Source organism: Sylvia atricapilla, chromosome Z (assembly GCF_009819655.1).
Source record: "Sylvia atricapilla isolate bSylAtr1 chromosome Z, bSylAtr1.pri, whole genome shotgun sequence".
NCBI lineage: Eukaryota > Metazoa > Chordata > Aves > Passeriformes > Sylviidae > Sylvia > Sylvia atricapilla.
Genome location: NC_089174.1, coordinates 70516355 through 70538144, shown reverse-complemented (window position 1 = coordinate 70538144; position 21790 = coordinate 70516355). Strand labels below are relative to the sequence as shown.

General features: G+C 39.3%; 1 protein-coding gene across 1 annotated transcript in view; it reads left to right on the top strand.

Annotated features, from left to right (window-relative positions):
• Positions 1-14558, top strand: part of CPLANE1 (ciliogenesis and planar polarity effector complex subunit 1) — a 62751-nt gene extending 48193 nt beyond the window's left edge. The window contains exons 39-52 of the mRNA XM_066339509.1: positions 101-193; positions 848-960; positions 1214-1412; positions 1678-1919; positions 3258-3351; positions 3988-4155; positions 5570-5600; positions 6857-6988; positions 7814-7979; positions 9603-9664; positions 10082-10246; positions 11538-11653; positions 13423-13592; positions 14003-14558. Of these exons, the coding sequence (XP_066195606.1) occupies positions 101-193; positions 848-960; positions 1214-1412; positions 1678-1919; positions 3258-3351; positions 3988-4155; positions 5570-5600; positions 6857-6988; positions 7814-7979; positions 9603-9664; positions 10082-10246; positions 11538-11653; positions 13423-13592; positions 14003-14143 (1892 nt within the window). The 3' untranslated portion in view covers positions 14144-14558. The remainder of the gene's footprint in view (positions 1-100; positions 194-847; positions 961-1213; positions 1413-1677; positions 1920-3257; positions 3352-3987; positions 4156-5569; positions 5601-6856; positions 6989-7813; positions 7980-9602; positions 9665-10081; positions 10247-11537; positions 11654-13422; positions 13593-14002) is intronic.
• Positions 14559-21790: the final 7232 nt, after the last annotated feature.

The window sequence follows — 21790 nt, the reverse complement described above, 5'->3', positions numbered from 1 at the left end:
ACTGGCAAATCAGAAGTGTACACTCAGATAAAGCCATTGGTATCATTAGTTTCCTTAACTCATTCATTCTGGTCTTCCTTTTTTCTTTTTTTCAATCAAGTGCTCAAATCACATCAGGATTGTGGAATCAGAGGTGGAAGTGAGATTCCCAAAGTTCAAAAAAATGAGCTGGTCACATCCGTTCCTGCATCAGGTGTGGCTGCAGTCTTTCTTGGCTTCATTTGTTGTTTGGAACGTCTAACAGTGTTACTGTTCTAACATGGGTTTTGTACCTGAGACAGCTTAATGCAGGGTGTAGATAATGCTAATTTAATCTGACTTCTATTTAGTGAAACCCGGTCCTTATTTTGTGGATTTTAGCTTGATTTTAGTTCCCACTAAATCTTTGGAATTTAGTGTAATGTAGACCAAGTGATTTGATCAGTGGGATTTTCAAACAGGTCACATGAAATAGAGCTGCAGTAGCATTGTTCCATAAATTTATTACATAAATTTCAGTGCCCAAGTATTTTCCCTATGGTACCAAGAGAGCATATTAATTTTTCCATTATTGTAAAATTCAACAGTGTTTTTTCCATTTGAAGATAATTTTACTATATCACATGACTCATTTGCAGGTAGTTTTATTGGAGGTTTCTATCTGAGTAATCTAATTTCTTTGGATTATGATGCGGATTTTTTTTTTTGCTTAAGTAGGAGGGACTTGGATATTAATAGCAATCTAGATGGCAGCTTAGTGAAAGCTTTTCTTATCTTCTAAAGAATGCATAGCTGTTTCCTAATAGTCTTAAATTTTTGTGGCTTTTACTGTAAATATAATACTGACTGAATTACTGTTTCCTTGTAGAATCATCTAGTTCCTCTGTGATACTACTGCCAGACATGTATTTAAACCCAAGTTTCCCCACCAAAGTGAATGAGGGACCTTTACCATCCTTTCTGTCAGATGCACCTAATTTGGTTAGTGATCTAATGTACTAAAGTACATATGGCTGAAATGTATTTTAAGTATAATGTTTGTCTTCATGAATTTGGGTTCTTTGTACCTGCATGTGTAATATGGTAGGGAAGATTGTATTTATTTTGTTCCCCAAACAAAAAGCCTTTCATCTACAAATGCAAAGAGGGTAAGCACAGAAGATGGTGAGCAATGCACTGTAAACAGCTCATTCAAAACACATACTGTATAACTCTTCCTTATCTTGTTGTTTAGCATAAACAGGAATATATCAGTGTGGTTGACATTGAAGACAGTGACATCCTTAGGAATTTGCCTGTGATACCTGAGTCTGCTGAGGAGATAGCTGCTGCACAGCAGAACAAGAAGCTTGAAATTCCACCTGCTGCAAAACTTCATCACACAGCAGCTTCTGTTACTAATGCAGTTCCACCTGAGGCACTTCAGAAGCAAGGTAAACCATTTTAGTTTTAAAACCAAGAAAAGGTATTACTCTTTTGTTGTAGTACTCCCACAGAAAATCTGCAGCCTTTTCCCAATTAACCTCATGGTTTTTAGTCTTAAACATCAAAATTGATACATTTGACTTCTTTTGTAATGATTCTTGCAGTCTAAAACATTTTATTAGGTATGGCACATTTATGGCTAATTACTTGCAATATTTAAGTGTTTGTGGCTTGTTCAGTGATATTGGTGTATTCTTCTTTTTTAATTTGAAGATGATCATCAAAAAAATGTATCAAACAAATTGCAAAGGAAAGATAAGTCAGACTCTGCTACAGATATTGTAACTTGGAACATCACAGATGAAGATGGAGGAACTCTTCCTTCTTCAGGGCTCCCATCCAAAGTAATTGAAAAAGAATACTTTTCCACAAAGCAGAAGGAAATGGTTATGCAATTAGAGACACTGCAGAACATAGTAGAAAATATGGAGCAGGATTTCAGAAATAGCAGAATGGTGAGTGCTAACTCTTGGTTTTTAAACAGTTTATTTTTTCAACTAAAGACAAAACCTATATTTTGGAACAATGTGTTCTCAAATCTGCTTAGTATCTGTTGAGAGATATTGAGAGTAATATAATATATAATACGTTTATTATATATTTGTAATATTATACAGTGTGTGTATATATATATATAAATATATTCTACATTATAATAAATATTTTACATGTATGTATATACAGTGTTCTTACATACTTAGTGCTGAATGTGTTGGCTGACATGGTTGCTTGCAGTGGACTAAATGTTGGCCAGAATGTTGATGTTATTAGTGAATGGGCAGAACATACGTAGTTTCTTTGTAACTCAGGCTCAGCAGGAGACCTTTTTGGCAAAGACTTCTGCAGCTGTGCCTCTGCAAAATATTGTGTGACTGTTTCTGGAACGTGAACCCTTTAGTTTTATAAAATAATTGCATTTTTGCCATCTTTATAAATCCTAATATGGAAGTAAAATAAAATTGGGTTTTGATGGATCTCGTAGATCTCTTCTAACTCAGGGTATTCTATGATACAATGATACACAGAAATATAAAGACCTCATTGTGTCACTTGCACACAGTTATTACACTCAGGTGGATTATTTAATCACTTACATTCATCATCAAGGTTATTATTTAAGTTAGATATTTTAATATCCTGTAGGGGAAAAAATTATATATATCTTGTATTTGTTTCAGCAGTTCACAGAACCTGGGATTTAAAAATTCTGGGTATTTAGTCAAATCCTGAAGAAAACTCCCTTTTTTTTTTTTTTTTTTTTTTTTTTTTTTTGTTCATACTAGTTGGTCATTCCTTTTATAACAATTTCTCATGTATTATGCATCAGTTATGAGATTTGTTCTTTTTGAGATAATGCTCAGTAAAATGTCTTGCTCTGGATAAGGCGATCTTAGTTTTCATTTTTCAGTTTGGAACTTCAGACTTACGAATGACAGTGGAAGTATTCTAATATCTGTTTCAGATAAAATACATATTGGAAAACTTCAGCTATTTTAAAAATAATGTGATCAGTAGAAGTAAAACTGTTCAAATAAATAATAGTTTACATGTATTTTTCTCAAAGTAAGTATCCAGAAGATTGCATGCAATTCCTACATGAAATCAATCTACTTGAGCGACTTTGATTCTTGAACTTTTTTGTTTGTTTCGGTCAGAAAACTGCATTAAAATGTTTGTAAGATTCTGACAAGTAAAATATATTTAAAGTGGACTTTGCATAAATATCTGTGGTGTAAGTCTCAGAAATACCTTGAAGAAAGTATAATTACCTAGTTTTTGGATTTAACTTACAGTTAGTGAAGCTGATAGAAGATTTTGAAATGGCTGCTGATTCAGACCTTGGTGCTTGTCCTGCAATCTCTGAAGCTGCTGGAGTCATTGATGCTGGTATGTGTCCAGTTAGAAGGATAATACATTTGCCATGGAATATGCATCTTAAATAACTTTTAGTTACCACTGACATTTAATGCAATCCTTAAAGGTGTTACTGAAATATGAAGAAAAAATACCAGAGAAAGAAATAAAATGAAAGGTATCCAATCTGAATACTAAGTTATAATATCTACTGTTTTTATTAAAATCTTACATCAGCTGAACTGTTTACTAGAGTAGATGTATTGCATGATTTACTGTTTATTTAACAAATAACTGCTACTTAAAGCTACTACACTGTCCCAAGAACATAGTCTAATCTACTTATGGAGTTAATGCAAAGCCAAGTGGTGGAACCAAATCAAGGCTATATCTGTGTTCATGCGTAAGACGATATTTAGGATGTCCTTGAGGCTCACACAGAGCAGCTCCTCATCCAGTCATTTCCTTTGTGTGTGCAGGACTGGGTCACACATCACAGCCCTGGAACTGTCCTTCCATAGGGAGGCACAGCTGATCCAGGTCCAGGCTGTTGTAGGGTGACAGATAAATTAAAAATGCCACTAACCAAGACATATGAGAGATAGTTTCTGCATTGTGAGGATTCTACACTGGTCTGCACTACGTACAATTTTTTTTTTTTTCCCACAGAATCAGAACATCATTTGACAGGCATGATTTTTGAAGATGTTATAGATGATCAAAAGGAGAGCTTTAACGTGGAATATCCTATGATGCCCAGTTCTACTACAGTGGATGCACACTCTCCTGCCTCTGCAGCCTTGGCTCCTAACTCTCCCAGTGGCCTGAAGTCACCTGGTATAATCTTTATTGTATATTTCCCCCCCCTTTTTTTTTTTTTTTTTTTTTTTTTTTAAATAAGTAAACCTTTTCTTCATGCTGTAATACTTCTTCCTGGCTGTTACACAGAAAGTTATGTAATGCCAATGAGCTCATTAAAGTCAGGCATGAGTCTTTCTAGGTTGTATTATTTAGAATGGCTTCATTCATGTACTCTGATAATGAGTTTGTTACATAGCAGTGTCACTGAGCTTTGAAAAACAGTTCAGCAGTGAATCATACTTGAACTCAAATTCACTGTTACTGAAAGAAAATAATCAACATTGAGTCTGAAGCCCATCACTGTGCTGATTTGTGTGTATTTACCTAAGTGAATATAAATATCTGTGGTATCACAGAACATTCAACGATTCCTCCAAAAGCTGTCTTGATCATCTCTGTCATCTACCTATGTCTTGGGAGGTGACATGTCTGTTAAATCTAGCCTACATCAGCAAAATCAACTGGTTTATTTCTCTGTAGAGTAACTACTGTCTGTGTCCTAAAAGATTATTTTATGAGGTCTAATAATTTTGAAAACTGAGAGTAAATTGATTTTTGAAATTATGAAGACTGCAGTAGCATTAAAAGAAGGAGGAAAAATCACTCTGCAAGCAACCTGTTGACTGAGGTTAAAAATGCAGTTGTATTGTTTCCTCTGCGTATTTGCCTGCATTGCTTGCAGTCAGGCTCCTGAAAGTGATATGTGCTTTGTACATGTGAATGTGCATTTGAAAGTCACATTTACAGCAATCTGTCTTACTAAAACATGGTTCCAGCATCTATATACAGCACAAGTGAGTCTCAAATAGTACTTACACCCAGTTAAACTCTGAAAATAGTAATAGCATTTTCTAAGGATAAAATTGTTATTTGCAATCTAAGAAAATTGTAGGTGATACTAAGTTACAACTATAATTTTTTGAGATGGAGAGATTAGTTTAGGAGAGGAAGCAGTGCCCTTCCTTCCAATACAACCACACTGCTCTTCAGTTTCATCTTCTGAATTCCAAGCTTCTTCTGAGTACCTGGATTCAAGTAAGTGTCAATCATTAATTTTCCATGAAACACTGTATAATTATTGGAACACATAGTTGCCAGTTGGTTAGTCATGGCACAACACTGTCAACAGCAACAATATCTTCCAAGCAAAACTACCCACAAAAGCCAGGAACTGTTAGTTAATGATCTCTGGGACTTCTGTGCTCACCTGGCAGTCTCACATGTTGTCTCACAGGCTGTTAAGCTTATGTACAGTATTAATTTATTTTTAACATCAACATATTGAGGTTGATGTGTTTCTGTATTTTATCCCACCGGCTGTTTAACCTATGTATGATTAGTGAGTGTACAAGTGCAAAGATACTATTAACAAGGATTGTTTCTGTTTCAGGTTCTCACATATGCAGAGATCTGTGTCCTGGGTATGTATTTTTAGACTGTTTTTTTTTTTTACAGTTTACCAATAAGGTGGCTGTCAGAGTGGAATGATCACTTCATAAAAATCGAGGGGTTTATTTGTAAACTGGATAAAAGCCCCCTTTTTTAGCTAATTTCAGGCATTGACTCTGACTTCAGTGGTGCCTGTTAGATTTACGTCATGCAAAAGCTGCAGAAGTATTCCAGGTTCTTTTCTATTTACAAGTATTGGAGTTGTTAATGTAGATGGCACTCTTGTCTGCAGGCATTTTTTATTTCTCCTAATTGCAAACCACGTTTCCAGTGAAATACAACTGCTGCAGGTAGTTTTCTACAAAGCCCAGCTATCACCAGAAGGTCTTTAAAGTCGTACTGTGTGGAAAGTGTAATGCAACAGACTGAAGATTTCAAAACTGGAAAGAGCCTGTGTATTAAACAAAATGGTCTGACATATATATTTTTACTTTTAGTCTTCTGGATCCAGTAGAAAAGAGTAGATGATTTCCTTTCTTTCTGGTCATTCAGCTCCATTACTCTTCTTTATTGCTTTGCTTGAAGCAAAGCAGTAAACTAGGAATGGTTTATCCTATTTTTCTAGTATTTTAAGTGGAACTGTGACTGAACTAGATTAGGAAATGGTTATATAAAGTAGAGTATGGGTGTAAGTGGAGTAAGGCAAGAAACTTTAGCAGACACTGATATCTTGTAGATTTTGTAGTCCTAAACTATGAGTGTGGTTTTTTTTTTTGTTTGTTTTTTGTTTTCTTTTGTTTTGTTTTGTTTTTTTACTGGGAGCAGCTGCTTAAAAGAGAGGAAAGAAATGGAAAGAATTTAGGTGAAGCTGTGCTCTCACTGACACTGATTCTTGCTTTGAAGGTCACTGAGATTTGGGTACCATTGAAACTGGTAGCACCCCATAACCTTATTCTCCTCAGGGCAGCAGTACAAACCCTGTGGATGCTCCTGGCTGCCAGGCTCAGTCTCCTGTGGGCCAGCCATGTTCACACACCACAGCAGAGCTCAAGCATTTCAGTTCTGGATCGTGCCTCTGCTGTTAGTCAGGTCTTGCTCCTTCTGTCCTCATCAAATCTGACTCAAGGGTACAAACCCAGTGGAGATGTGGGGAAAGTCCAATAGTTTTATGTAAAACAACCTGGATATTGTTGTTTTAAGCATAAAAGAAAGGAGTTTTGCTTATTGTTCATACAGGAATAGTATACATTAATTTAGTAACAGCTTTTTTCCCCTACCTAACATCAAGCTCTTTAGAAGATCCCCTGCAAATTGCTGGTCCAAGTGATGTTGCTGACATTGTGAATTATCGTGTGGTAGAAAGTGACACCTCTCTGTTGGAGCTGGGCTTTGCAAAAACACAGGCTAAGGAAATATCAAGGTAATACCATGGCTGGTTTTTGTTATGTGTTGCTTAAATCATTTTAGACCTGGTTATTCTCATAGTTGACATCTTGTAAACAAAGGAAGCAAATGTGGTTTGGTGTTAATTGGATTAATATTAGAGCTTTTAATTGCTACAAGACTACTGGTCACTATTGTCAAATGTACTAATTGTTCTAGTATTCAGGTTTTGAAATTCCTGCCTTTCCAATTGCTTGTTCCATCTTCTGCTAGGTATAGGCTGGAGCACAACTGTTTTATACAGCTGATTCAGTTCAGTTCAGGTTTCTAAAGCAGTTCTGAAAGACACACCAGACATTTCCTGCCAGTGGCACAGCACCTTCACAAACTCCCAGCCCCGGATTCCAGCTTGTCATGCTCCCCTCCCTACTGGAGATTTCTACACCTTTCTGACTGTCAGTTATAAAATCATCTGTATTCTTTCCTGAGAGAGGTCAAAGTGACAGCTATTTCCTACTCCAGTTTGTGATATCAGTTGCTTACAAGGCAAAAACATACAGCTGTTCAGGTCACCAGTCTGCTGCATTGGTGACAAAGTTCCCAACAGTTTAAGCTCTAGTTCTATTATCTGAAAGTAGCTGACAAATAAAAGAAAAATTTTAGAAGATACCTTCAAAATTACTTGTTTACCAGGATTTTATGTAGTAAAATTTTGCAAAAGAAAATTTTCTCCTCTTATTAATTACTTATGATTCCAGCTGTGTCAGAATTTTGTAGCGTTCTCATTTTGTTATATCATGTAGTTGCCATTGTTTGCAATTTACAGGATGTGCTAGATTATTTCCTGTTTACATCTGCCCAGGGTTCTTGATTCTGCTTCTGGGCATTCTCGAAGAACAGAAAAGGAGAGGAAAGAGATACAAACATGGATGAAAAGAAAGCAGAAGGAAAGAATGAGAGAATATTTGAAGAAACTGGATGAACAAAGACAGAAAGAACATCATCCATTCAACCTGAGAAATAATACGGTAAGATTAACAGGTGTCTTGAAGCGTAACTTACTTACTATACAAGTGTTGATTATTCAGGTTAGACAATGTAAAGGCTGGGAGTAGCTGTTTTTTTCCCTGTTGTAATGTTGGATTTCTACATGTATGATTCTATTTTACTGGAACTGGCCGTAGTTGTGTCAGGTAAGTAAATATACCAGTGTTCTTCACAGGTTGCAGTGATGACCATTGATGGCAGGTGGCCCTTGACTGTAATGGATACAGCTGCAACATTCACTAATGAAAGATGTGTTTTTCAGGGAGAGGTAGCTACAGCAGTTGTGTTTGTTTCATCTTCCCACACACCTCCCAAAAACCCCCAGAGGATTCAGAAAACAGAGTTCAGATGCCATCATCCTTTAGAAATATGGCAGGATACTGAGGGCAGCCATCACTGTCACTCACCCACACAGAGGTCCATGCAAAAATCATAAGGGGTCAACAGAGATGCTAGAATATGCCATGTATGTCAAGTATCTTACAAAATTTTTTGTTGAAGGCTGATTTCAATGAACAGTTCACTCCCAGAATTTTTTACATTTTAAATTTAATTAGTAAAAACATGCTTATAGCCTGATCTGGAAATTTTTCTGTTTTGGAAATAATAGAATATTACAATAAAACATACAAAAGGATTTCAGAAGAAATTTTCCAATAAATATTAACTCTTGAAATATGCATTTGCCATCTGGATGCCGTCAGGACCTGAAAAGACTCTACTGAACACAGGAAGCTCTGGAGATGAGACTAACAACACCAAATGTATCCTTATACTTTCTACTTGTTGACTTCAGGATATGCTGTAAATATTTCAAGGCTGAAGCTCTGTTTGTTTTAACTCCCAAGATGCAAATCTGTAACATACACAGGTTCCCTGTTACTAAATTCAATGGTATTCACTTTCAGAAAGAGTAAGAAATCTATATGAAATAACATTTTTCCCCTAGTTTTAAACAATCTTTCCGAACTGAACTAGGATGCTCTTCTGTGCATGTGTGAAGAGAAGTGAGTTAGACAAAAAGGAGTCCTGCTTCTCTCCAGTGTTGTCAGCCCATGAATATATACACTTGATGCTTTTGCTATGGGCTTTTCTCCTGAGATCATTAGTGGAGGGATTCTCAACTTTCAGTGGATGGTTTGGGTTAGGTTTGGTTTGGTTTGGATTGGTTTGCATATATTTTTTATTTAAGAAGAATTAAAAACTTCAAATTGTACTGTAGCAAACACAGGTCAAAGGGCAACCTTGCCCTGTTTTTTAAATTAGTTATTAGGAACATTACAGATTTTTAGAAAACTGGAAGTGAGGCTTTTGAAACTTTGAGCTTGACTATGAGGACGTCTCCTTAGGAATGTTAATATTTTAAGCATATAAAGTATGGAAGATGTGACTGCAGGATTTCAGTGTATTTTTTGAGACTGGAAAGTTATAGAGACAATCTAACTTGAATTTTCTGGTAGGGCCGTATGCTTTCATATTGATTTTTTTCTGAAGAGTTTCTTAAGCAGTAACTTTCAAATAAAGTAAATACATTTTTAGAGAGAGACTTGGAATGAGGCCACAGTACATAATTAGTTAATGATTTTTTATACTTTGTTAAACAGCATCATAATCCTACTTCAAAGGATATTAGAGTCTTCCAGAAGAAGAAAGAAGAAAAAGACAAGTAAGTAGCTATTAAATCCTTATTTGTACATTAGTTTTCCAGTCCTGAGAAAGAGGTTATAGGTAGTTTTAACTTTATTGCTTATGAGACTTTAGATATGAATGAAATTTCAACCAAAAGCATAAATAATTCATGTTTGCTCTACTGTTTAGGAAAACTGAACATTTTTCATCCATTGACTATATATGCCACATTCCAACTATCGTTATTTTCTTTCCCCAGCATTTACTCATTCATTCTGTCAAACCCTTTGGTAAGAAAGGTTCTTAACTTTTTGCTAATGATCTCTTAAAAGGCTGAATATATTTTTTTGTGAAATCTTGTAAAAATTGTTCTTCCTATAGCCTTACAGGACTCACAAGCCAGTTGTGGTGAAATGAGTGACAGCGTGAGGTAATGTGTAATATTTCTCTGCAGAGCCCTGTTGTCTGAGCATCACAGAATCAGAATATCACAGGCACTTTCCCTGATGAATGAAATGTTATCTGAAACAGTGGCATCACCAGCAAGTGATCACAGGACATTGTCCAGCACAAGATCACCTCAAGCTTACAGAAGGAGGAATGTGGCATCTAGTACAGGGTAACACTCTAAGCTTAAACCTGCTATGTTCTACTGATGTCTGTACAACACTCCAAATCTTGTAGCAAGTTTAGACAGGATTCCATTGAGAGAAAATCATATGCTGACAGGATAAAACATACAGTTTGTTGGGATCAGAGGACTCTTGAGTCCCTGTTCCAGGCTTGTTAAAACCAGTACTGCAGATCTTGGAGGAAGCCTTAAAAATGGCTTTTGGAGCACAGAATAAGCCAGCTCAGGAGTTGAACTGTAATCAGTGTCCTAACCCATTCCACTCAATATGAATTCCTTTACATAAAGGGTGGTTGAACACTGACCAGGCTGCCCAGGGAGGTGGTGGAGTCACCATCCCTGGTGTGACTGGACCTGGCGCTTGGTGCCAGGGTCTGGTTGATAGGGTTGTGATCCCATCAAAGGTTGTACTTGATCTTGGAGGTCCTCTGCAGTCTTAATGGTTCTGTGAGTTCCACTGGACTATAACCAGCAATATACACCTGAAAAGCATCTAACAAAAGCAAGAGGAAAATAAAAATTCTGCTGTGCAAACTCTAGACTTGTTATCTTTCTTGCTAATTTTTTCATTATTTAGGATTTTACTTGTTCTTTCATTAGCACTTTGTGTATTGCCTTTTGAGGATGTGAGGGTATCTGGGTATTATAAATTGATACATTTATTCAGTTTGATGGCATTAATACTACATGTGTATCTACGTGTAATCCAGGTGTATATTCCATTGTAGTTTTTCTTCTTATATATATTTTATGCTTATCAGATTAATAGAGAGAACTTTGTGCTTCAGATAATCCTGTAATTCAATATTTCTGCCTCTCTTTTTCAGTACAGTACCTTTTTTAGGTACAGTTCTAGGATACATCATTAAACTGAATGTAGTCAGAACTGTGCAGAAGCTGCTGGTAGTGTCCAAGGGAAGCGTAAATGCATCAGCTCAGCCAGAATCAGACATGCTAAGGAACATCATGCAGGAATCCACTTAGGAGTGGCAGGAGCTACTAACTAATAAGTTTTGTTTGACCTAAAGTGGCTGTCTGTAAAGCTAGCTTGATGTGTCTTCACTGTGATTGCATCAGTTCTGATTCTGGTGAGGCTTATTAGCTCCACAAGCAGTGTGTGATGCTGATCCTCAGCTAAATGGGCTGAATGTGATTTCTCTGGCTTTTGTGTCTTTTCTGAATATGCCCGGTGAGATCTAAGTTGTGTGGAGGAATGGTACACTGTACACAATAGCAAGTATTTAAGCTTTGTTGTGTTGGGTTTTTTTCCTTCTTGTAGAGGGCATCTGAAGAGTCCTGTTCTGGCAGAAAGGAGCAGCAGAATTGCTGCCAAACATGGCTGTGGTCAAAAAGTACAACGTTTCACTCCAGCTGTTGGTTTAACACAGCCCAGAGGTAAGAACAGAACTTTTTTAATGAAGACACATACTGAAGATGATCTTCAAGTGACTGCTGGATTTTTGGGAGGAAGGAGCTTTGATATCTGTGTAAAACATCAGATTTATAATCCTGGGTGTTTCCTGTCCTGAGGCTTTTGTAATTCTGCTGCCATTGACCTGTTAAATGCTGACAGTTAACCTTTTCTTATCCCTTCTCTTTAAATGCAAAGTAGCTATATATGCCATAGCAGGACTACTGTGTAATCTAGGCAGCAAACTTGTAGGTGAAAATTTCTAAGCATCTTTGGGTATATTTGATCTGCATTTTAAAAAGGAAATGCTTTCTTTGTCTTTCCAGAAAATGCCTGTATGCTCCTTCCAAAAAGTACCTCCAGAAGAAGGCTGAGAAAAGCTACAAACTGTCCTGTTAGTTCCAGACACTGTAAGTTACACAGAACAATGGCATAGTGGTACATGATACAGGGTCGGAAATGAGATGCATTTGTTTAGAAGAATAAGATTCTTTTTTCACCATCTAAGAGTCCTTTTAATGAGAAACTTGTGGAATATTTTAATCACCGATTTACCTTCTGAAGAGTTTTTGCCACATGACTAAATAATTTCAAGATTATTGAAATAAGAGTGTTGGATTAGTTATTAGTTATTAGTTGGATTGGTTAGTGAATTCCTAAAGCTCATGTAAGTTATGAAATCATGAGGGACAGAGGCTTTGAGTCTCATCTTTGAATTCAAACCCACAGTGAGAAAGTTAATTACAAGACTAGGACACAAGAATTATGTCTCTCCCTTACCTTTTTATGCTACTTACTCTCCAAACTTTTTAAAATAGGAATTTTCTTTTTTATCCCTCTGTACAATATCCATTTAAGGTATCATTTTGTCATAATGTTGGCATGGAAAATTTCGACTAAGCTTAACAAAAAACCCCCCTTTGGATTTTAGGGGTTCTGTTTTTCCATGCCTATCTTTCCATGCCTCTATCCATAACAGATTGTTCCTAATATTATTTAACAGATACAGTACTTGTTAACAGCAGCAGAACTTCTGATCAAAGAATGAGGAGTGAATCAGTCTGAGACTTAGGAAATAGTGTGGCCAGATTCTCTTCTGCCTTACACCAGAATTACACTGTTGGCATAATTTGGACAGTCAGAGGTCAATGTATTTGACTTGGCAGTGTAGAAGATTGAGAAAAGCAATGATAAGCAAAAAGGAATTTCTCCTGAATTGCCTCTACTCATGTGGAAAAGTGGAAAAGTAATTTTTCTCCATTCCGTATATTCACTTTTTGAACTCCAAGTTGATCTTTCTCTGATTTCTTTGGCACTTTCTTGTATCTGTTTTTCCAGTATATCACATCACTGCTAAGGGTTTCATCCCCTCGTTTAGAAGACAAGTTCCATGTCTTCTAAAGAGGCACATATTCAGAATTTATTTAGTTTAGTCCTCTGCCAAATAATGAAGTAGTGTGCTTTTGTGGGGTTTCTACATCACAGAACCTGGATGCTGTAGGCACCATACATAGTTCTGTTCCACTTTGTGTTCTGCCTTGAGAAGGAAGTTCAGAGCATGAGGGACCAGCAGCCTTTTCTCACCATAACCCCACATGAATTCTAGATAACTGAGCTTGCTGTTTTCACAGGGATTTACACATAGCTTCAGTTTTTAGAACCTGGAGCTTCTATTCTTGAAGGAGTTTCAAGAGATTGAGGTGAAAAGTGCAAGAAGGGTTACAGTGCTATGGTTGGCCTGTTTTCTCCTCAGCTGCTGAGTGCAGAGTGAGCAGAAGCTCAACAAAAAAGCCTCCTCAAGTTGCCACTGCAGTTCAGACAGAAGGTGTTGATCTTGACACTGATCGGGATGTGGTGAGTCCTTGGACTGTGCCTGATGATATCCAAAGGATACTTCAAGATACTCATGACTCCATGTTCCAGGTACCTACTTATCCTATAAACTATTTGATACTTACCACTTAACACATTCTTTACTTCTGCTTTATGTAAAATGTAATTCTCTATTCAAAATATGTGAGTTTTGATACAGAGGGACATGTGAGATCAATATAGAGGGCCGTAAATGGTGGGGCTTCAGCAGAACCACATTATTTTATTTTTTTTACAACCAAAATCATTCTTGTGAGCCTTGAAACTGAATGCTCTTTTTAACAACTGTTTAGGCACATTGCCTGCCCAGGCAAAATACACCAGTGGGAGGGCATAAACAGGAAAATATATTGCATTTGTTGCAGAATAATCAGACACATAAGTTAATTTGGAGGTGTTTAAAAGAGTGAGATGATTTCTGCTATCCACAGTGATCAGTTCATCTTCTCTTCCCCCAACAGGCCTCTGCAGTGCACAGCACCAGTGTCTCTCCTCTTGGCAGTATGAACACTGACAGTGTTTCTGAAAGCACAGGGAGCATCCTCAGCAAGCTGGACTGGAATGCAGTAGAGGCTATGATAGCAGATGTGGATGACAAGTGAATAGTTCTCAGACACTGTGCTCTTCCAAACAGTTGCTGGTGTTTGGGTTTTGTTTTTTAAAACTAGTAATTGTTCTACTTAAAATGGATTGAGGCCTGCATTGGTTTCCTTCTTAAGCAGCATGGAAAATCCCATAGTTTCCAGCCCTGCCTAGATGAAGCTGAATTCCTTAAAATGTTGTTTTCCTTCCATATATCTTCAGGTCAAAAACAACTAAATATAATTGGTAAAGGCAGACCCACAGTCTTAAACAGGTCTTGGTCAGCTGCTTTACGTAGAAACATATATGAACACAACAAATGTTATTTTATTTTAAGAGCACTGCTCTTAAACAACTGGTTTACTTTTGCATTTAATATTTAACATTATTATGAAGTTATTTTTGTAAAAAAATGGTTGTGATAAACTGATTTAATAAAAGTGATTTTATTAGTTTCTGCTATAAATGATTTACACATGTAGCACTATTAATTTATGCTTTGTACCACTGGACTGTATGTGTACATGTGCACTACCCTCATATTTTAAACCTGCCTACTTGTGCAGTATTTTTGAAAAATCTTAGAAGAGTTTGAGTGATAGAAGGAAGTAAGTTGCCAAATAGTCAGAAATGAAAATGAAAAATACACTTTAGGAAAGTCAGGCAGCAGTGTGAGACACAAAGGGCAAGTACTTACTGAGGTAAAAACACTGTAGCTGTTCATCCATCTGCAGGAGGCTGCTGTTTAGATCTCCTCCAGCAACCCTCAGGGGTTTGTAGAAAAATTTCCCATGTGCTCAGTTACCATCAAGTAGTTGAGATGTCTGAACAGATGCAGCTGTGGTGGCTTTTTCCCAACAGCTGTAGTTTTTATTTTGTAGTGAAGAAATTTTAATTTTTCATGGAAGATAAAGGTATATTAATTTCCAGTGGTTAATTGCTGTCACCCCAAACTGTCATAGTTAAAAAACCCTAAAAATTTCTTGTTTCCAAATGAAGCTGCATCTTGGTAAACGTAAGGTTCAGAGGGAGACTGTTACAGCATTACACACATGCCAGGATAGAGCTGACAGGTCCTGTAGGCTCAGAGGTCCAGACTTGCCATGTTTCTTTTAGCAGTCCTCAGAATCTCCATCATCATTTCGCACAGGATTGACCAGAGTGCAATACTCAGGATTGGGTTTGATCATCTTCAAGTGAAAGGAGCCAGTGCCTGTGAAGAGCCAGTCCAAGCATGAAACTGTCACTTTACCCAAGGGGTAATACTGTGTTTCTTCAGAGTGGCAGCAAACAAATAATCAAGAAGTACTTTCTGTTCCTGGTGGAAAAATACTGTGGAAATTACCGGTGTAGCCAAGTGTGGAAATTTTGTTGTACCCACAGCCATCCGTGAGAAGGAGGAGAAAACAATCAGTCCATTTCATTTTAGCAGTGGTATAGGAAATACTCTCTTGACGTGCCTCCAGATCCACAGCACCACGAATCATTCACACAAGGGCAGAGAGGCAGTTCAAAGACCTCCCAGTCGGGATGTCAGCACTGAACTCACACTTTGCCTGAGCTGTGACAGCAGCAGAGCCTGGGCAGGCAGAGCTGCTCCTGCAGAGCCACAGAGCAGTGAGAAAAATCACTGGGACATGAGAGAATCATCAAGAGTGATCTCTTAACCAAGGTGCTTCCATGCACCCTCAATTTTCTTTTCAGTTTCTCTTCTATGATGCTGCTTTTACGGCTGAAGAGGGGAAAACTGTTTAGAATGTCTTTTTCTGAGAGAAACAGTAATTTGAAATTGATGAAGTTGTGAAATAGACGTTAAAAAGCCCTTGAGGAGGTCTGCCGTCATAGAAATTGTAAGGATCAAAGAAATATAACCTGTTAAATCATCGAAACCTTTTAGAAACAAATTCTTAAAAGCCCATTTTCTCTAGTGTCCTAGTAAAGTTAGTGGAAGTACAGTTGTATATGTATTTACTAATCTGAACTACCTTACAGTTTAATTGCCTTATTACTTGTGTGACTTTTTAGGGCCAAAGTTTCTCTTGCAAAGCTGAAAGAGAAGTTAAGCCTTCAAATTTGAACATAAGCATTAAGATTTGCCTCAAGCACCAAATTGCAGAATTTGAAACTTTGGAAAAGGAAGAAGTTAGCAAATTTTCCTTCTTTATCCAGCCTGCCTCATTTTTGCCGTCACATTGGGATTTTTTGTGTTTTTTTTAATCACAGCCTCTCACCTGTTCCAGTGACTTGCCACCTTCAACAGAAAAAATTTCTTCTCTATAGCCTGACTTGATCATCTTCCAGTTTAAACCCATTCCCCCTTGTCCTAACACTACTTGTCCTTGTAAAAAAATCCCTCTCCAGCTTTCTAGTGGGGCCCCTCCAGGTACTGAAAGAGCTTTCTCTTTTCCAGGCTGGACAATCTCAACTCTCTCTCTGTCCTTGGAGCAGAGGTGCTCCATCCCTCTAAGCATCTTCATGGCCTCCAGCAGGAGCTACCTTATCCACACCCCAGCTCTGGATGCAGAGCTCCAGGTGGGTCTCACCAGAGCAGAGCAGAGGGGCAGAATCTCCTCCCTCCCCTGCTGCCCACGGGGCTCTGGATGCAGCCCAGGACACGTTTGGCTCTCTTTTCTAGGAGTTTCCTGGATTCCTAAAAATATTTAACGTTCCCAAGCAAATGTCTCTTTATACTTTGCGCAGACTAAGTGTTTAGAAACATAACTTTGTTTTAATTTTGGGCTAGTGGCCAGCATGGGAAGTCTTCAAAGTAGCCTCTTTGGGAAAATAAGAAAAGTGAAGAATAACATTGCTAGACACAGACAAAATCCTCATTACAGTGTTACAGTATCTGTTCTGCTCAGTGTATTTGTCAACGGTCTGGATGCTGAGGGTGAATGCACCAGCAGCAGGTTTGCTGATGATCAGACTGGGGCCTGCTGTGGATTCTTTTGAGGGACAAGAGGCCTTTGCAGAGGGATCTAGGCAGACTGGAGCAGTGAGCAACGGTAACTGGGGTAAAATTTGCCGAGTCCAAATGCTGAATTCTGCACCCGGGATGGAGTAACCCCGGGCACAGGGGTAAAGCGGGAGAGGAGCGTGTGGACAGCTGTGAGGGAGGTGGGGCCGGCGGTGCCGGGCTCAGGCGGGTCAGCGGTGGCCGGGCAGCCCCGAGGACAAAGCCCATCCCGGAGCGCGGAGCGCGGCACGGCCCGGGCCGGGGATGGCCCCGCTGGGCTCGGCCTGGGGCGGCCTCCGCTGGGCCCCGCCGCCGAGCGGGGGAAGCTCCTTCGGCCTGTCCTGAGGAAGGAGACAGGGCTGGAACCTCCTGTGAGGAGCAGCTGAAGTCTTTGGGCTTGTCCGCTTTGGAGAGAAGGAGGCTGGGAGGTAATCTCCCTGCTCTCCACAGCCTCATGAGGAAGGGAGGGGCACAGGGAGGTGCTGAGCTCTTCTCCCTGGCATCCAAGCACAGGATGCATGGGAATGGTTCAGAGCTGAAGCAGGAGAGGTTCAGACTGGATACTAGGAAGCATTTCCTTACTACAAGAGTTGTGAGTGGTCACATAGAAGAACAGGCATTTTGGAGCCGTGGTTAGTGCCCTGAGTTTCTCAAGTGTTCAAGAGGCATTTGGATAGTGCCATTAGCAATAGGCTTTAACCTTTGGTCAGTCCTAAAGTGTTCTTTGGAAATGAGATTTGGATTAGACTATTGTTGTAGATACCCTTACAACCATAGCAGTTGTTCCGTTCCATTCCATTCCATTCCATTCCATTCCATTCCATTCCATTCCATTCCATTCCATTCCATCCCATCCCATCCCATCCCATCCCATCCCATCCCATCCCATCCCAATTTCTCTACTGTGATATGGAAATGCCAGGGTAAGTTTGTTAACTGAGCAGTGAGAGAACAGTGCAGCACCTGCCAATTAATGGCAAGATGATGGGAAAAGCGATGAACTTTACACTGGAGTCATTAATCCCAGCAGCTCCTTAGCATCCTTTACCACAGTCACTGTGTAAGAAACCTCCTTTAAGACATTAAAAGCCTGTTTTCTTCCTTACACAGAAACATATAAATGTACAAATTCTCTTTTGACTTTTGAACTTGCTTATCTGCATGTGCATATTACCCACTAGACACAGGATGACCCAGAGGTTTCTTAGCTGTGTTTGAGTTAATGGCCCTCTCTGCCGGCTCTGTAGCTGATGCAGGAGTGCTGCTCAAGCAGAGTGCCAGCAGGATGCCTTCTGTCGTCATTCCCTGCAGGACTCCGTGGCAGAGGCTCCCCGGGGCTGGCAGGGCAGCAGGACCACGGCAGCCCCTTCTCGGAGGCACCTGACACAGCCCGGAGGCGCCGCGGCAGCCGCCGCTACCGGCCGCTGCTGAGGCTGTCGCCATGGACGCTTGCACTGGGATGTTGCCGCGGCTGGTGCTGCGGCAACCAGCCACTGCCGCTGCTTTTTAGGAGTCTCATCTGAAAGAAATGTCAACTCCCTTTCGCACTCTAATAGCATGACAGTTCCATCTAAATGAAAGATAGGGAAGCTTCGCAGAAAAAGCGTATGATTATTTTCTTTGGATTAAATCCTGTATAGAGGCTGTGTTCTGTACGTCACACATTACACATTTTAGTATGTTTTCATCTTTGTTTTCTGTGGTGTTTTCTGTCAGAAAGCTTTAAAAAGTCAAGTTTTATTTCAGGAAGTTACTTCAGGAAGTTTAAAAAACAGCAACAAAGCAGAAGTAAAACCAAAAGCAAAACTTGAAAAAAACCCCACTAGCCAAACCCCAAAAAGAGATATTTGAGACAACACCCAACACCAATTTTAAAAAAATGAAAAAAAAAGTACAAGAATTAAAATAAGAAGATGAAAGAGACAAAGCTACAAAAGCAAGAACATACTGCTTCAAATATTTTGGTTCTTTAACATGAAATCTTGATTAATTAAGGGAGTTAGGGATAAGGAAGTCAATGGTACTTACCACTGGCTGACATGAGAGAAGCACCTTCAGAGGATGTGCCCCTAATTCAGAGCTCTGGCTGAGATATTTAAACTTAGAGACTACTAACAGGATTTCAGATTCTTTGAAAAGACAGATTAAGATACACAGGGCTGGCATTTATGTTTTCTCTTCAAAACCTCTGGCCACTGAAGAAAGAGAAGTAGTTAGGTTTCAAGAAGAACATACAAGGGAAGTTTCTTTTTGGGCTCCCTGTCTCCTCAAAGCCAAACACGCCTTCTGAAGATGGAAGTGAGTGTCTTCAGCTATGGAATTTTGAGGATCCTACATAGGTTTCAACAAATGGTGTGTGGCATTGGAATGTGTACACAAGCCAAATCTGCACTACAATTTGTAAATTTTGTAGAAAAAAGGACCAAAACTTCACTACTACCAAACAATTAATACAATCCTAGAACTTGCTTTTGAAATAATATTGTCAGTTTGAGATAACACACAGGAGGTAAAGCACTAAAAGACTACTTTGGGAATTTTTCCAATGCACTAAAATAAGGGAAGGACTTTTTTCTTTTTCTGATATGGAAAGATGCAACTAATAGATGGAAGGAAAGTTCAAAAAGTACTTCAATTTGGAAAAAGCCTTCTGAGAGTACTACATGCTGGTAATGACCTATTATGTGCACCCTCCTACAAATGTCCTGTATGACATTAAAGAAGTGGCCAGAGTGGGTTTCCCAGCCGAGACTTAAAAATTACTTGACTTTCCTACTCAAAGGTAAGGAAAATTTACACCAACCATGGAGGATCCTGTAACTGGGATCAAAGTTGTCCACAGGATAAAAGTCAGGGTATAGAAGCCTGTATGTGGCTGCTTTGGAAACTTTGGTCTGGATGACCCAAAGGCTGAACACAGACTTAATAACAACTTCTGCACCAATTATTCCACGTGGATTTCAACCCGAAGGGATGGAGTGGAACAACAGCAGTAGTTTTGGACAGCAAATAAAAAGCCTTAATGAGGAGTGATCCTCATTACACAGAACTTGGTATTACATGAATCTGTCCTGCAGGCTTGTCAGTGGAGATGGAATTGCAGGGACTCATCACACAGGTGATGTTCAAGGCTGACCTTGAATCTGAACACCTACCTCCACGTGAGACTATTCAAAATAAAAAAGCTCTCATAAATAAGAAATAAATAGATTTTCTCAAGCAACCATCAGATTTTTTTTTCCTGTGCTCACTCAATACATTTAGTCTAAGCAGGAAACCCACTAAATTCTGCCTCTACACGTTTTCCTGGCTTTCAGGAATTTAAGTGCAGTGAGGGAGTGTTTCTGTACAATCATGAATCCTAAGAGAAAAAAACATGCAGAATAAGAGACTGAAAGAAGACTTGCTAAAAAAACCCCCATGTCTTCAGTCTGTGCTTGTGTCAAAATGAAAAGCAGATGGCCCCCTCTATGTTTTCTCAAAAATAAATTACACATAGTGACAAAATGGGGATATTTCCAGCAAAATTTGTAGCCTTTTATAGCTGGGGAGAGAAATACACATAAGGGATAGGTAAAACAAAAGCATAAGCCCTCCTGGGAGAAGGGAAAGGAGGAAGGGCATTGGAAGTGAGCTGAGGGACAGCGTGGAGAGTGAGGTGCAGCCAGCATCAGCAGTGACCCACCCCACACAGTTCAGTGCTGGTGACCGCAGCTGCTGTGAGGCAGAGGCTGCACTGCAGGCACAGCTGAACACCCAGTTAATGACCAGTCCCCAGGAAAATGGGGCTGAAATCAGACAAACTACCTTTCTAGATTTTAGGAAGCAGGATCTTATTTCAAAATAGAAATACGAGCCTTTCAACAGAGCCGCACGAAGAACAGGAATGGAGCAAAGCTCCTTTGAAGCCCCAAGAGATTGCTTTAACGAGGAAGCCGCTGAGATAACGACACGGGTCACTCAGTGCCGGACACTGTAGGTGGGACAGGCAGCCACTAGTGACCTCCTCCTGTGACTCCACCAGGGAGCCCCTCCCCTGGGGCAGTTGCCAGGGGCACAGCGCACCCTTGGCGGCCACCCTGCTGGTGTTGGCGGCCCGAGCCCGTTCAGCTCCTCCCCTGCCCCCGCCCGCACCCCGATCCCGTAGGGCAAGGAGTGTCTGGAGGGTGTCTGACCTCACAGTTTGGGTAGCTGCACCGCCCCTGAATAAGGCAAATTAGAAATTAGAAATGACGGAGTTATGTCTGATGGGGTGACACAGACTGGCAAGAGGTCTCCCAGAATAATCCAAATATGCATTCCCTGGATGATTTATAGGTGCTCAGGCATAATTTGAGCACGGTGAGCATAGTGAGAAAGGGATCAATGAAGTGGGTGCACATTCTACGATTAAAAACTTGCAAGTTTCATTTTGGAAGGGTCCAAACTGAACTCTTAAAACATTTATTTTAAATAAATGAAATATGAAAATACTATGAACTTATTTGTATATAACAATAACACTTTAATATTTAGTCAAGGAACCATGAGATCTAAAAACTTGCTACTTACATTAAGAACTCACCCATTACAACTCAGAACTTCAATGATAAGATGACAAATTCTCTGAAGGATATGGAAACGCTCATATGATCATGGTGTGGCTCTTTGGTGAGTGGAGGAACACTAGGATATAGGAATTGTGGCTTGCACTCCTGCTGTGTGTAGGGCA